The following is a 16711-nucleotide window of genomic DNA, read 5'->3' on the forward strand; positions in this document are numbered from 1 at the left end:
GAGGAGAAGATCAGATCTTCCCCTCCTCGGGCACGATCAGCTCGAGCGGGAGTCTGATCGTGCCAGAAGAGATCTACAACTGATCTTCCCCTCCTCCGGCACGATCAGCTGGAGTGTGGGAATCTGACTGCCCCCGAGGAGAACAGCTGGAATGTGGGGCACTCCAGCCCCCCCCTCCAGCTGATCGCCCTGCTGGTGCTGTATTAGCGGAACACCAAAAAGCGGGGCACCGAGAAGCGGGGCCCTACTGTACGTCTGCTGCAACTTCTTGGAAACAGTTTCAGTTGATGCGGCCTGATGATGTAGACAAGGTGCTTGCGATGATGTGGCCAGCAACATGTTCTCTCAACCCTTGCCTTTCTTGGCTTATTAAAGCTTGATGAGGGGGTTTGACTGAGTGGATCCAGGGTGTGGTCAATGCATCATTGTGGGAAGGAGTAGTTCCAGCCACCCTAAAAGAGGCGGCGATCTCACTGCTCCTGAAAAAGCTCACCCTGGACCCACTGGTTTGTGATAATTACCGACCGGTCGCAAATACCCCCTTCTTAGGGAAAGTGATTGAGAGGGTTGTGGCACAGCAATTACAAGTACTCTTGGATGAAAGAAATTATCTTTGACCCATTGCAGTCTGGGTTTAGGTCTTGTTATGGGACTGAATCAGCCTTGGTCGCCCTGATGGATGACCTTTATTGGGAGAAGAAAAGGGGGAGTACAACCCTCTTACTCTTACTTGATCTCTCAGCAGCTTTTGATACCATTCATGGTATCCTTCTGGGCTGACTTGGTGAGATGGGTATCGGAGGCACTGTTTTACAGTGGTTCCGATCCTCGATCCTATCTTCAGGGTCTTTTTCAGAGAATAGCACTGGATGACCGTCTTGTCCCCACTGCTGTTTAACATCTATATGAAGCCCTTGGGAATGGTCATCAGGAGATTTGGGGAGAGATGTCAGCAGTATGCTGACGATACCCAACTCTATTTCTCTGTAACATTTGATGGGGAGAGGCCGTGCAAGCCCTGGACCGCTGCCTGGATTCGGTGGTGGGCTGGATGAAGGCCAGTAAACTGAGTCTGAATCCTAACAAGATGGAGGTGCTGTGGGTTGGTGGTTCCCAAGCTTGGATAATTGGTCAGTTGCCTGCTTTGGATGGGGCTGTACTCCCTCTGAAAGAACAGGTCCATAGTCTGGGGGTGCTCCTGGATCCATCTTTGTCGCTAGAGGCCCAAGTGACCTCAGTAGTTAGGAGTGCCTTTTATCAGCTTCAGCTGGTAGCCAGCTGTGGCTGTTTCTGGACCAGGATAGCCTGACCACTGTTGTCCATGCACTGGTAACCTCCAGGATGGATTACCGTAATGCGCTGTATGTGGGGCTGCCCTTGAAGTTAGTCCAGCTGGTGCAAAATGTGGTGGCAAGACTGCTCATTGGGGCAAGGCATCGTCAACATGTTACCCCACTGCTGAAAGAATTGCATTTGCCACAGGGCCAAGTTGAAGGTTCTAGTTTTGGTGAACAAAACACTATATAGCCTGGGACCAGGGTACCTGAAAGACTGTCTTGTCCCTTATACACCCAGTTGATCACTGTGCTTTGCAGGTGAGGTTCTCCTGCAGATACCATCTTATCAGCAGTGGCACCTACCCTTTGGAATTACCTCCCCTTAAATATTAGAAAGGTGCTTTCAGCACCTACTAAAGACCTTCGTCTTTCAACAAGCCTTTTAAATTAAGACCTTATCCCCGTCTGCTTCTGTGCTGGAACTGCTTTTTAATATGTTTTTAAACCTTCCTTTTTTTAAAAAAAAAAATGGTTTTAAACCTTTTTTAAAGGTGTTTTTAAAAATGGTTTTAAAGATTGTTTTAATATATTTTAAAGTCTGTTTTTATAATGTTTTAAAGTGTTTTTAGTACTTTTGTTTACCACCCTGGGCTCCTACTGGGAGGAAGGGCAGGATATAAATCAAATAACAAATAAATACCAGTAATATAATAACTGAGACAAGCAATAGCCTTATCCTAAGTATATAAAAGTAACATTTTAACGTATCATCAGGATGCTTCCTATACTAATTTTCAGTCATGAAACAGCTCCTGACAAGTCATTCCCATAACTGTTTACAAAGGAAGGGATTATACATGTGTGCATTTAAATCCACATATGCCAAAAATTCGTAAGCAGTTCAACATACTGGTATTTGACTCATGAACAGACACATGCACAATTCCTTTCCAGGTTATGACTATACTAGCATAAGTAACTTATTTGAAATAACTAAAAACAGAAGAACCACCTGCTGGATCAGGCCAATGACCCACCTACTCTAGCATCCTGTTGTTACAGTGGCTAACTAGATGCCTATGAGAAGCCTGCAAGCAGGACCTAAGCAAAAGAGAACTCTCCTGTCCTGCGGTTTCCAGCGACTGGTATCCAGAAGTATACTGCCTCCAACTGTGGAGGTACAGCACAGCCATTATAGCTAGTAGCCAGTGATAGCCTTATCTTCCATGAATTTGCCTAATCCTCTTCAAAAGCTCCTCCTGTGGGGATGAATTCCGAAGTTTTACTTTGTGCTGTATAAAGAAGTACTTTCTTTTGTGTGTTCTGAATCTTCCAACACTCAGCTTCATTGGATGTCCATGAATTGTTGTGTAATGCGAAAGGGAGAAAAACGTTTTTCTATTCACTTTCTCCATGCCATGCATAATTTTGTACACTTCTGTCATGTCACCTCTTATTCGCCTTTCCTCTGAACTAGAAAGCTCTAAATACTGCAGCCTTTTCCCACAGCGGGGGTTCCTTGATCCCCCTGATCTTTCTGGTTGCCTTTTTCTGAACCTTTTCCAACTCTGCAATATTCTTTTTGAGGGGAACTATGCTACGCATGAGAATATTACACTTATGTAATTGGGTTTATCATGTAGATCCTTTCCAACCTAATCACCACCTCACCAGGAGGAAAAGTACTCAGACGCATACACAACCAGACAGCTGTAGAAGTACATGCAGGGGCCTTAGAGATCTCAATACTGGATGCATCCGAAGAAGTGAGCAAAGAAGAGGCTTATTTAATAGGTGTAAATGAATTATCTCCCTGATTCCAGCACTTTTTACATGCATACTCCCTTTACAATAATTGATATTTCTGATAACTCCCAGGACTAGAACTAAAATGGGACATGAATTGGTTGTTAGGAATAGTGGCTCTTGTCTCCATAGACCTCTAGGACACAATACCAGGTACCTTTTTATTTATGATGACTAAAATCAGTTTGACAGCACCAATATGTATTCTTGCCTGGCTTTTGCTTTTCAACATAAAAAAAGCCAATACATACTTTACTTTATATCAAGCCATAGAGTACATATTTATATGGAGAATATTTTAAACTTAATAAGGAACAAAAACAAGGTGGAAACATGATAGCAAACAAGATGAAATTAAAAAGCAATATAATTTGCTTTCCAAATAACCTTATGTATTTATAGCACAGATAAAAATACTAGGGATTTTTTAAACACACAGGCTAACCTAACAGTTATAAAAAGATTGGTTATTACCTCTAAGAGATGGCCAGTCAGCGGTCTCCATAAAATTTCTATCCTATGCATGTTAACTAGTCCTGTTTCGAGCAATTTAGCAACAGCAAACAGTGATGGCTCCTAAGGATAAATGGAATTTAAAACAAAGTCATTTGACTATTGTATTATGTTATTCTATTTAAAATATTTTAACCTGCATTTCTACCTGACAACAGGCCTCCAAGGTAGCTGACAATAAGAGAGAAAAACAAGGGTGTTTTTTTCTTAAAAATGGCAGCAGTGTAGCTGATGAAGATTCGGGGGGGGAGGTGAGGGGGGAGACACCATGATATACAATGCCCACTCTGAGGCCTTCAATGTTACACTGCTGTGGTGGTGTCTTATTCTAGGACTCTTTCTCATCTTCAGACTTAAGTTATAATCCTTATTTCTGATTAAACATGCATAAAATAGCACTGTTAATATTTTAGTAAGACATTCTAATATTCTATTTCCCCCTCATATCAAAGCATGAAAACATTTCTATTTGCTATACTATTTTTGCAACTGAAGAGTACTTTCAAACCAACCCACCCTGTAAGTGCAATGGGCTAATACACATAATGTGCAAAACAGCAACACCCACAAAGTAAAAGCATAACTGTGGCTAGGGGGCTGCATTTTATTTAAAGGAAAAGAAAATCAGGAGTAAACTGCTATCAGCTATCTTCTTTCCATGTGTTTTGCTTTTCAGTTACACAAAACCATATCCAAAGCTCCTAATTTGGGCAAATCCTGAACAAATTTCCCGCTGTACAAAAATTTCAAATAGTGATACTAAACGAAAATATACAAAAGGATTGGTCGGCATGTCACAGTTGCCACATAAAAGCCATGTTAATAGCTCCACATATAGTAGCTGTGGTCAGATGATATGCAGTTTGTACATGCAATTTTCTCCAGGTAGCATGCCATCATGTGGGTTATAGCACTGCCTAGTGTCTGAAGGCAGGAATGCACAGGAGTTAAGGCTTGAGCTGCTCCTTCCAGTCCTTAACCCAGTCCATTCGTGCCTTTGTCCAAGGTCGGATCTCAGCCTTAGTTCTTATCCACCTGCAGTCATTCTAGTTGTTACTCTGTTTCCTTGGTGTACTTCTATCTTTGTTTTACTCTGCCTATTTATATTTGTGCTTTAAAAAAAACAATCCAAGGCTCACTACTGCTGCCTCCTTCCCCTGGCCCCTTGCAGCAGCCTTCCTTGTGGCTTCCCTGGTTCCCTTCCCCAGGCCCTGCTACTGCGGCCACCTTCTTCTGGCCACTTGGGGCAGCTTTCCCTGCAGCCTCCCTGGTTTCCTTCCTTGGGCCTCTCACCCAGGGAGGCTCTTGTTGGCTGTCTCCTCCTCTCTCTCACTCATGGAGCTCATAGCTGCGGCTTAGTTTCTTCACCCCTCGGAGCTAGTGGAATGGCTCTGTCCTTCCTTGCTTTCATTTGCCCACCTGGGATGGTGTTTGCTCTCTGGAGCTTGTGGCTATGGTTCCCTCCCTCCTTGCCACCGCCTCCAACTTTGTCCCTTCTGGCTGGCTCCTCCCCTCCTTGCTCCCTGGGCTCGCGGCTCCAGCCCATTTCTTCCTAGCAGCTACTGCTGCATCAGGTTCTGGGAGCTCTTTTCTCTGCTCTCCCATCACTTTTCTCCTTTCCTGCCTTTTTTCTTCTCTGTTGGTGTCCAATCAGCTCGTAGATTTTGGTTCTCCTATCTTCTCTTGTTTTCTTCCCTTCCCAGTTTGGACAAGGGTGAAGTTAAAAAAAACCCGTATTGGCTGCATTCTGAGGTCAAACTGTTCTTCTCTACTAGGTGTGTATTATTGCTGGCCTCCATTAATCCACCACACCACACCTCTCTACCTGTTCATGTGTTGATTACTTATCCACCACTCCTCTCAACCTGTTCATATGTTTGGCTTTTCTTCAACTAATGCCTGGAACTGCTCCCCTCTACTTTGTGTGTTACCATGGATGAGACATCTTCTGCTGGGACTATGGATATCACTTCTGAGGCACAGCACAGTGATATGCAGCAGCCATAATCTCCGCAGTTACTAGCCTCACAGCCCGCATCAGAAGGAATTCCACCAGAAGGAATGGTGACCTGCAAGTGTATGTGTTGACAGCTGCATACTGCACCCCTCTACTGTGTGCATGTACCCTGGTTAACCCTCTTCTGTGTGCACATTTCTTCTTATGTGTGATAGGAAGGCCCTAAGATAAGCAAGGCAGCCAAACTTGGGCCTTCCAAGTATTCATCCTCAGAAATTGCATCAGCGCAGCAACTTTTGGTGTGGGCGCTGCTTGCGGTTGAGAGAAAGTGGCAGGGCTTTATCACTCTCTGTTGTACTTCAGATCCTAGTCTGTCCAGTGACTATGGAAAGGGTTTAGCTTCCCCCTCAGAATCCTTGGGCAGAGATATGGCATAGTCCTCTGCTGCAGTGTTTTCCTGCCATTTTTATGGTACCTCTGTTTCCACTTGGTCCTAGTCTGTCCAGTGACTGTGGAAAGGATCTAGCTTTTTTATTCAGAACCCTTGGGCAGAGATATGACATAGTCCTCTGCTGAGTTTTCTCACCTTTTTTACTGGAGGCTCTAGAACAGCAGGTTTAATATTTCTAAGAGACCTGATTCCCTTTCTCCCAAGGCCTGAACAGCAGCAGGCCGTTTCCAGGGGCAACAGTAGAATAACGTGGTGGCTCATCTAGGACGCCTCAGTGTAGTGAAGGCATAGGAATTGCCTCATGAGCTTCAGCTGAAAGCTCCAGTTCTCCCAAAGCCTGAACAGCAGTAGGGCATTTCTAGGGGCAACAGTAGAATAATCTGGTGAATCCTCTAGGGGGCCGAAGTGTAGTGAAGGAATATGAATTGCCTCATGAGCTTCAGCTGAAAGCTTAAGTTTGCTCCTCTGAACAGTTGCAGCCCTTCATAACTGTCTGTGTAAATTTTTTGATTTATCCAATTCCTTATGGAGGAGGATCTTACTGTTATCTTGCTGGGAAAATGTTAGCTAAGCAAGTTAAGTAAATTAAGCTGAGTATAGCTTTGTCAATTTAAATGAGGTTTTCTGCCCTCTCTATTTCTACAGCATCAATGCAAAGTCCAGCTTGCTCCTCTGAATAGTTGTAGCCCTTCATTACTGTCTGAGAAAATATTTGGATTTATCCAGTGAATTCCTTAGAAGTTCTAAGGGTCCTCTGGAGGAGGATCTTATTGTTATCCTGCTAGGTAAACGTAACTTAGCAAAATAATGTAAATTAAGTTTATATCTTTTTCAAATTACGTGAGGTTTTCTGCCCTATTTCTATGGCATCAATGTGGTTTTCCAGGAAGATGGTGGTTACTTGGTTAAGTCATGCCCTTCACCAGTAGGTTCCTGGGTGACTTCAAACAGTGTAAAATTCCATATTAAAATTGTCAAAACAATTAAGCCTTTGGTGAGGTTTACTTCGCTGTTTCAATTTGTGTAACTAGACTCAACATTACACACACTGGCATATATGTGCTGAGGTGTGGTTCTCCTGGAAGATGGTGGTTGTGACATACATAATAGCAATATGGAATGTGAGAAGCATGAACCAGGGAAAGTTAGAAATTGTCAAGCAAGAAATGAAACATGTCAACATTACAATACTTGGCATGAGTGAATTAAAATGGACGGGAATAGGACATTTTCAATCAGGCAACTACAAAATATTTTATGTAGGAAATGAAAAATTAAGACGAATGGGGTTGCTTTAATAGTGAGAAGGGATGTAGCAAAAGCAATTAGGAGCTATAATGCAAGGTCTGAGCAAGTGATATCAATGAGACTTAATGGAAAACCTATCAGCATCACAATCATCTGGCAAACACAGAAGAAGAGGAACTGGAGAGATTTTACGCAGAAGTACAGGAAGAAATTGATCACACACCAAAACAAGATGCATTGATAATCATGAGGGACTGGAATGCAAAAGTAGGGAACAGAGAAGAACTAGAAATTGTGGGGAAATGGGGCTTAAGAGACAGAAATGAAACATGAGAAAGACTTATTGAATTCTGTCAAGCTAATAATTTGTTTCTTGCAAACACATTTTTTGAGCAACTGAAAAGATGACTGTACATGTGGATATCACCAAATGGTCAATATAGGAATCAAATTGATTATATAACTGGTAGCAGAATATGGAAAAGTTCCATACTTTCTGCGAAAGTAAAACTAGGAGCAGACTGCGGTACAGAACATGAACTGGCAATATCAAAAATCAGAGTAAAGGTAAAGAAGAACAACAAAGCAATCATAATGCCAAAATACAACTTAAATAACATCCCAGAAGAATATAAAAAACCAAATAAGGAACAGATTTGAGGCTTTAAAGTTAGAGAACTAGAAGAACTGTGGATTGAAGTCAGAGACATTATCAGGGAAGAGTGCAAAAGATAATACCTCTAGTTAAAAAGAGAGAAAGACCTCAATGGATGACTGACGAAACTTAAAATGGTTAAAGAGAGAAGGAAAGCAAAAGCAAAAGGAGATAGAAACATGGTTACAACTTTAAATGCAAAAATACAGTGGCTAGTATGTAGGGACAAAGAACTATTACAATAATTATTGTACAGAAATAGAAGAGGACAATAAAAAAGGTAGAACAAGAGCCCTATTCCAAAAGATTAGAGAAATTAAAGGGATATTTAAACCAAGAGTAGGAATGTTGAATAATCAATAGGGGAACACACTGACTGACCGAGATAAAATAAAAGGAAGATGGGAGCAATACACTGAAGAACTATATAAAAGAGATGAAAGGATGACAGATTCATTCACGGAGGAACCGTATGAAGAACCAGAAATTTTAGAATGTGAGGTGGAAGCTGCTCTTAAAATACTTGGAAGAAACAAATCATCAGGAACAGATGGCATACCAATAGAGTTGCTACAAGTTACTGAGAATGAATCTGTCCAAAGTTTGACAAAATATTGTCAAAAAATATGGAAAACTAAACAATGGCCCACAGACTGGAAGCGGTCAATATACATCCCAATTCCAAAGAAAGGGGATCCCAGGGAATGCAGTAATTATCAAACAATTGCCTTAATATCCCATGCAAGTAAAGTAATGCTCAAGATTCTATAACGAAGGCTCTTACCATATATGGAGCAAGAAATGCCAGATGTCCAAGCTGGATTTAGAAAGGGAAGAGGTACCAGAGATCATATTGCAAACATACGTTGGATAATGGAATGGACCAAGGAATTTCAGAAGAAAATCACCCTGTGCTTTATAGATTACAGCAAAGCCCTTGATTGTGTAGATCACAAAAAACTATGGAATGCTTTAAAAGAAATGGGGGTGCCACAGCATCCAGTTCTTCTGATGCAACCTATACTCTGGACAAAAGGCTACTGTAAGGACAGAATATTGAGAAACCATTTAGTTTCCAATTGGAAAAGGTGTGAGACAGGTGTATTTTATCACCCTAACTGTTTAATCTATACGCAGATCATACGGAAAGCGGGACTGGACCAAGATGAAGGAGGTGTGAAAATTGGAGTGAGAAATATCAATAATTTAAGATATGCAGACAATGCCATACTACCAGCAGAAACCAGTAATGATCTGAAATGAATGTTGATGAAAGTTAAAGAGGAAAGCATAAAAGCAGGACTACAGCTAAATGTCAAAATGACTAAAGTAATAACGGAATATTTATATAACTTTAAAGTTGACAACGAGGACATTGAACTTGTCAAGGATTATCATTACCTTGGCACAGTCATTAACCAAAATGGAGACAATAGTCAAGAAATCAGAAGAAGGCTAGGACTGGGGAGGGTAGCTATGACAGAACCAGGAAAGGTCCTTTAATGCAAAGATGTATCACTGAACACCAAAGTCGGGATCAATCAGTCCATGGTATTCCCAATCTCTATGTATGGATGTGAAAGTTTGACAGTGAAAAAAGTGGCTAAGAGAAAAATCAACTCATTTGAAATGTGGTGTTGGAGGAGAACTTTGCGAATACAATGGACGGCGAAAAAGACAAATAATTGGGTGTTAGAACAAACTAAACCAGAACTATCACTAGAAGCTAAAATGATGAAACTGAGGTTATCATTGGACACATAACGAGAAGACATGACTCACTAGAAAAGACAATAATGCTGGGAAAAACAGAAGGGAGTAGAAAAAGAGGTAGGCCAAACAAGAGATGGATTGATTCCATGAAGGAAGCCACACACCTGAAATTACACGATCTGAACAGGGTGGTTTATAACAGGGGCTATTGAAGGCTGCTGATGCACAGGGTCGCCATAAGTCGTAATCGACATGAAGGCACGTAACACACACAAAGCTTTCTTCACTGCTCAATTTGTTTAACTGGACTGAAGGTTACACACACTGACTCAAGGTTATACACACTGAGATGATATTCTGCTTCCCTACCTGCAATTAAGCATTTCAGTGGTTAAAAAAAAGCTTTACAAGTAAACTTATTCTGATTTTACGCTTTTTGTTTTGACAGGTAGTCTTCTGGATGGTTTTGAAGATGGTTTCAATAGAATCGAAAGACACATAGATGCCTTTTTCAAGAGGTAGGCTTTCAGGACTTCTCTTATTCTCGTTTATTTAAGCATCAGTTAAATCAGGTGAGACCAATGATCTGTTTTATCTATACCATTGCCAAAGATGTTTGCAGAATTATAATTTGATCTGTAAACAGTTATGAGTGAATTATAAAAATGATAAAATGTGGACTGTGGAGTGCAAAGGGATGTGGTCTTCATATCTTATACCTTCCTCTTTATCAGACCAGTTTAGGGTGTTATAAATTTAAGATTACTGGCACTCTGCAGGTGCTCTTTCCATGGCACTGGTTTATAACTGCCTGGGCGTTATTGGGCATTTCTCTTCAGCAGATGCCTCTATCCCGGGATTCTGGTTACTGCACAGGTACTTAGTCAGAATATGTCCCTAGGTATTTATTTCCTGTGGCTGAATCTCCAGCAGCCCCGTATATCCAGGGGAGGCTTGGAGGCAGGACATGAGTGCAGAAGCATGCTCCTGCAGTTTCTAGTGGCTAGAGTTTCAAAGCATATTGCTCCCATTTTTGCAGTCAGAGCATGTTCATTATGGGTGGTGACCACTGCTGGCCGTGTCCTCCATGTATTGTCTGATCCTCTTGGATCAGCCAAGCTGCTGGCTCCCTCTCTGTGTAACTATAGGGTAGCCTTAAGACAATGTTAAAGGATATCAAGCAACTCCCTAGATTCGTGGATTCCATGGAGGTGTAATGTTCTTCTTCTGCCAGAAGCCCCATAAGGAATTCCAATTGGTTTCTGAGGGCAATGGTTTCTAAGATGTTTCTTTCATTTTGGAAGTTTCAAAGTTTCATTCATTCATTAATCAAGTTCAACTTTTCTGCAACTCGCTTCTTTTAATTTCAATCCTACTGCTGTACGTGGTGCATTCTAGCTTCAAGCTGTTTAATCATGCAACTGGTTTCCTCTTCGAATAGAAATTCGAAATTTACCAGGTGACCATATGATGTAGTGCTAACCAGACATCCTGGCCCAGTTGGCAATGTCTGTTGGAAACAGTAAGTTAGAGTTTACTCCACCATGGCATCTTCCAGTGCATTTAGCCGTGCTATTTCAAGGTTCTCTTTTGCATTCTAGTCTCGCTTGATCTAACGTCCCAACGGCCAATGAATCTTCCAGACCTGGTCTGCTTGAGATTGACGGTCTGGCAATTCACTGGTGCTTCTGAGAATGCTGGGGTTTTGTGGGACGTGACTGCCACCGTCTTGGTGTGATTGGTCCCATCCTAACATGCCTCTACAAATATACTTAATGCAGTTTGGTTACACAGTGTTCTCCAAGAAAATTACGCTGCTCAGAAGAATCATTTTGCTAGGCCTCAAGCTTAACATATAGCACAGACATCTGTCTGCTCTTTACTTGGTTCTTCCCTCTTGGGGGATACCCTGTCTTCAAGTAAGAACAACTCCTCTAGTTACCTGGGCCGGGTGTCACTATGTTCCTTTAGGGTTGGGCCTATCAGCGGCAACATGGACTTGGAAGTGGTCCAACCTTAGCAGGCAACATGGGAGTGGAGACTCCATACTGAGGTCTTCTGCCACTCTCCATCCATCTCCTTTCACCCAAGAACTTGGGGTAAAATTTCTATCTTGTCCTGCTAGCTGCAAGAAAAGGTTTCGAGTTCTATCCTGTCCTGCTAGCTGAGAGCTTGGATTTCTCTGACATGACAGTTACCTGGGCCTCATTACATCATTTCACTCCACAAGGTCAGCAGCCATCTTGTCTGCCCTGGCCACTATTGTTCCCCTTGTGGTTGTTTGTTAGGTTGCTGTTTGGTATAGCCCTAACTTGTTTATTTTGCACTACAAGTTATATTGTTATGCTTCCACAGTTGCTTCTCCTGGGAGGTGCACTTTGTAACACGATTATCTCATATTTAGGCAGCCTGTGTAGACCCTCCCTACTGGGACTCCCACCTGATGGCATACTACCTGGGGAAAACGGATTGTTGGTCTCACCTGCAAGGTGGTTTTCTCAGGTATCATGCCATCAGGGCTCTCCCTGCTAGGTAGGCTGCTTATACGTTCATTTCTCATGTCAGGTTTTATCCATACATGTACTGCTAAGGCTGCTTTTTTCTTGTTGAATTTATGATGTTCTGAACTAGTCAAGAGTTTATTGCATGTATTAGTGATATTTTACTGCTCCTGTTTGTGTGCCGGTATTTTTTTCAGTGTTTTCTTGTGCTTTCTGTTCTTCAGCCTCATCTGGAATTGACCAGGTTGAGGACTGGAAGGAGCAGCTCAAGTCTTGACTCCTGTGCATTCTTCCTTTGAACATTAGGCAGTGCTATAACCCACCTGATGGCATGATACCTGGGAAAACCACCTTTCAGGTGAGACCAATGATCTGTTTTATCTGTACCATTGCCAAAGATGTTTGCAGAATTATAATTTGATCTGTAAACAGTTATGAGTGAATTATAAAAATGATAAAATGTGGACTGTGGAGTGCAAAGGGATGTGGTATTCATATCTTATACCTTCCTCTTTATCAGACCAGTTTAGGGTGTTATAAATTTAACACACTTATTGGATGAGCATAATTGGCTAAAGAAGCCAAGATACACACCATATGTTTGTTTACACGAGCAGCTCCTTCTTGCCTCCCACTGTGGTACACCTTAATGAAATATGGAAGTGTCCAAACAAACAGTTTCCTGTTTTGTCCAGCCTGGAAAATTGGACTCATCCAGTATGAATGAAATAGAAAGCTATGGTTAATTGAAGACTTCCCTATTTCACTGAAGTGTGCAACAAAGACAGGAGAGAAGGGGACACGTGCAGAGATATGAATAACGAAAGGCAGCCACTATGTAGAAATGAATCACTCAGGGGCACACTGGGATTAAATAGTAAAAGGAATTGAAGGGCTATAGCCCAGTGATAGAGCATCTTTCTTGCGTGCAGGTCTTAGGTTCAGTCCCCGGAAACTCCAGGTAGGACTGGGAGATTCCCTCTCTAATCCTGTAGAGCAGCTGCCACGTTAGTGTAGACAATACTGAGCCAGACAGACCAATGGTCTGACTCAGTATAAGGCAGCTTCCTATATTCCTATGTAGTAACAGAGTAATATTAGGTGCTACTTCCTTTTACTTTATAGAAAGTTAGAAGGTTAACGTATTGATCCTGTGCACTAAATTTAATGGTACTTATGCGTAAGTATGCAAAGAATTGCAGCCTCAGAACGTTAATCTTTTGTTTAAGTGCAAATGTAAAGATTTCCAATACTCTCCATATACATTTATGGAAAAACCAAACAACAGGCCCTTCTTAATTATTAAGATTGGCTTCCTGTAACAAACAGCAATACAAATATTTTATTTATCACACATCTTTAAAACAGCTCATTTTCAGAGTTAGAAGGTCTATTTTCTACTTTACTTCATTTTAATATAGTACATTTTAACTTTAACCAAACAATTGCATTAGTGTATCTTCCTGTGAAGTTCACATACTATGTTTTATGATACCCTAAATTCAGCAGCAGAATCATCAACACAATTCATTCTACTTTGCTGCATGACAAATCATATATCGTGTTGCAAGAAACTTAGAAACTAAAGCTAGGAGGTAATTAATCTATAAAGGATCGTCTGAAAAGCAGAACAAAATACTCCATACCTTATTATTTCCATAGGCCATGTCCATGGCTTCCAGAGACAAGGAGCAAAGAGCATTGATTAAATGATGCAATGAAACATCATCAAGGTACCTGTGGGAAGGATAAATTATTAGAACTATTGCTAAAATTGATTAGAAACATACATTATAAAAGTCATTTATCTTACTGTGAGCTTTCAAATAGCCTGGAAAGAATGTTGGAGATAACAGGTAAGTCAGTCATAACAGCTGTAGTTAGAACCTGAAAGGATACAATTGAATTCTGTAAGCAAATATGTAACGTAAATATACAATATGATAATTCTGTTATACAAGTAAGTTCATTCTTACTGTGCTTGGTCCTTCTACAGCTCTTCCAGGCTTTAAAGCACCTCCAATACCTGGCTTTAAACCAAGAATCCATACAAGATGCTGAAATGCAAAGCACATTTTTAATTGAGGTACCTGTGTGTGTATATATAGGTCTAGTTTGAATGTTGCCTTAAACCACAGTTTAAAACAAAGTATGGTTTAATATGAATGAGCAGTCTGTGGTGCACACTGTGCTACGTTTCTACAGCACTCTGCCCCATGCTCCTGTGGTGCCACACATGAAATGAGCCAAACTCATTAACACACCACAAGCAGGAAAGCCCTGAACTTTGGTTACTTTGGAGAGAAACAAACCATGACTCCAACTTTGGGAACTTAGGAGAGGCATGCACCAGCACACTGCTCATTTATATTAAACCACAGCTTATTTTAAACCATAGTTTAATGTGACTTTTGAGCCAGGCAATAAATAAGATTATTATTATTATTATTAAAAATAAGTGTGTTAGATGCTAATAGTCCAGCTTTTAAAATTCTACATGTATCATGAAAGATTAGTCAAACCCTCAGTCTTCTCCAGCTATTCTGTGGATTTTTTTTTAGCTCATGTAAGTAGGGTACTTGACTACAATCATGAAAGTTATGGGTACATTTCATCTAGTCATAAGAGGAGAAGGAAGCAAAAAGAAAGCCATGCTGACAATGTTCGTTTATATGCTACAAAAATTTCCATGCCTTAACTGCAAATATTTGACAAGCACAATTGGGTGGTACTGGCTGGTATCATGGAAGGAATTTAATTGAAAGATACATATCCACCCATATAAGAAGTTTAAATAAAGTGTAAATTAAGCATCATCTATTACTCACCTGAAGAGTAGCCAAGACAAGTTGCCATGATGTGCCAAGAACAGCTCCATGACAATGAGCCAAGCTAAGTAATGTCCTCATGCACTGTATATTCTTAGACGTAAGCTAAAAGAGCATTTAAATAGTATTTTTGAAGTAGGTAAAATAAAATGCTTAAAAATATTTGCGAACTTCAAGAATGGTAATAAGCACACACAATGGCAGAAAAAAGCCCTGCAGTTCATTCTTCTATTTTTCCTAAGTCTCGGTCTACATGTATGTGATATATTTACATTGGTTCTTACATTGGAAGAGCCAAGCAATTTTAATTCATCCAAGCCTTTTAACCCTTCTATTTCTATTTCAGTAAGCAAATCATTATGATGGCAAGCCTACTTATACTACCAGTTTCAACTCTTCAAGCAAAAATGGAGCAAAAAAGAGATTTTCTCTCTCCCTCCAGCAAAATACCTTGCCCCCACCAAAAAAGAGTTATTTTTACTGAAAGTAAATTTGCATACGCCGAGTGAAATTCTTGGTGTCTCTTTGATGAACAGCCAACCCCCATACCATATGAGTTTTTACTCCATATAACTCCCAGGTTTTAAAATTTGCTGGACAAATGACTGATACTGTGAAATGCAACCAGGTATTGTTCCTATGCACAAGGAGGAAAGCATTGAGTTAAAATCTATTGAGGGAAGTTTCTTTTTTGAGGAAATACTAAACAGTGCTTTGAAAAAAATTATTTTCCTCAGGTAGCCTGACATCATGTGGGTTATAGCTCCACCTAGTGTCCGAAGGCAAGAATGGATTGAAGTCAAGACCTGGGGCATCAAGCCCCTCCCACTCGTTTCATTCTTGCCTTCATCCGAGGCTTTTGGATTCTCCTGGTGTAGGGTTTATAGCTACGTTTTAGTGTTTTTTTTGAGTGATTGAGTGTGCGGGACTGATTGCTTCTTTGTCCTTCCGTTACCTTCCCCCTTTCACTGTTTTTATTTTTTGACTGGGACGTTGGTTGGGGGGTTCTTCCTTGTTTTTCCCTCCCCCCTCAGTCCCTTGGTTGGGGCTTGCGGCGGCTGCCATTCCCCCATTGGCCTCGAACGTTTTCTCATCTGACGAGCCTTGGCTGGGAGTCCGCGGCTGCGGCTCCCCTTTACAGCCTCACACCTGTCCTTGCCGCCAGCTAGAGTTTTGGCAGCTGGGTGCTGCTGCACCTTCTCCTTATGAGCAGTCTCGTTACAGCCTTAAGCTTCAGGCAGCGCAAGCAACTGTGTTTCTTCAGGGTTTTGGAGCTCGCTTCTGTGGCTCCCCCTTACAGCTCCCTGTTGCTGCCTCATGGGCACCAAGGCAGCCGTGTAAAGACTGCTGTTCCCTCCCCACCGACTTGAGGCTGAGGCTATGTAGAAGACCACGGCTGGTTCCCTCCAGCTTGCTATTGTGGCCGTTAGAGGCACGCGGTGGCTGTTCTTTATTAAGACAGCGGCTATTTCTCTTTGCTTGCTGTTTGAGGGTCGCAGGTGCTCCTTGCCGGCCACCATTGCTTTTTTCTGCTTCCCGGCCGCCATTTTGTTTGAGTTTTCCCGCTCTTCTTTAGCGGGCGCCACCTTTGTTTTGCCTATTTCCCACCTTTTCTGTTAAGGCTTTTCCTTTTCCTATCTGCCTCCTTGTATGTGCATAGTTTCAGAGTTTTTACACCAGAGTTTTAAAGCACGCGGAGACCGTTTTTGGACTGCCATTGCTCCTTTTTCTTTCCTGGCCGCCATTTTGTTTTCATGTTTCC

At 41.5% G+C, this 16711-nt stretch overlaps 1 protein-coding gene across 4 annotated transcripts in view; it reads right to left on the reverse strand.

Moving 5' to 3' along the window:
- MON2 (MON2 homolog, regulator of endosome-to-Golgi trafficking) overlaps positions 1-16711 on the reverse strand; it is a 165064-nt gene that overhangs the window by 50441 nt on the left and 97912 nt on the right. For all 4 annotated transcript variants that reach the window (XM_061639850.1, XM_061639849.1, XM_061639851.1 and 1 more), the window contains exons 16-20: positions 14950-15054; positions 14098-14178; positions 13935-14008; positions 13768-13858; positions 3558-3659 (exon numbers count right to left, since the gene is read on the reverse strand). In XM_061639850.1, the coding sequence (XP_061495834.1) occupies positions 3558-3659; positions 13768-13858; positions 13935-14008; positions 14098-14178; positions 14950-15054 (453 nt within the window). The remainder of the gene's footprint in view (positions 1-3557; positions 3660-13767; positions 13859-13934; positions 14009-14097; positions 14179-14949; positions 15055-16711) is intronic.

This window comes from Rhineura floridana, chromosome 8 (assembly GCF_030035675.1).
Source record: "Rhineura floridana isolate rRhiFlo1 chromosome 8, rRhiFlo1.hap2, whole genome shotgun sequence".
Lineage (NCBI taxonomy): Eukaryota > Metazoa > Chordata > Lepidosauria > Squamata > Rhineuridae > Rhineura > Rhineura floridana.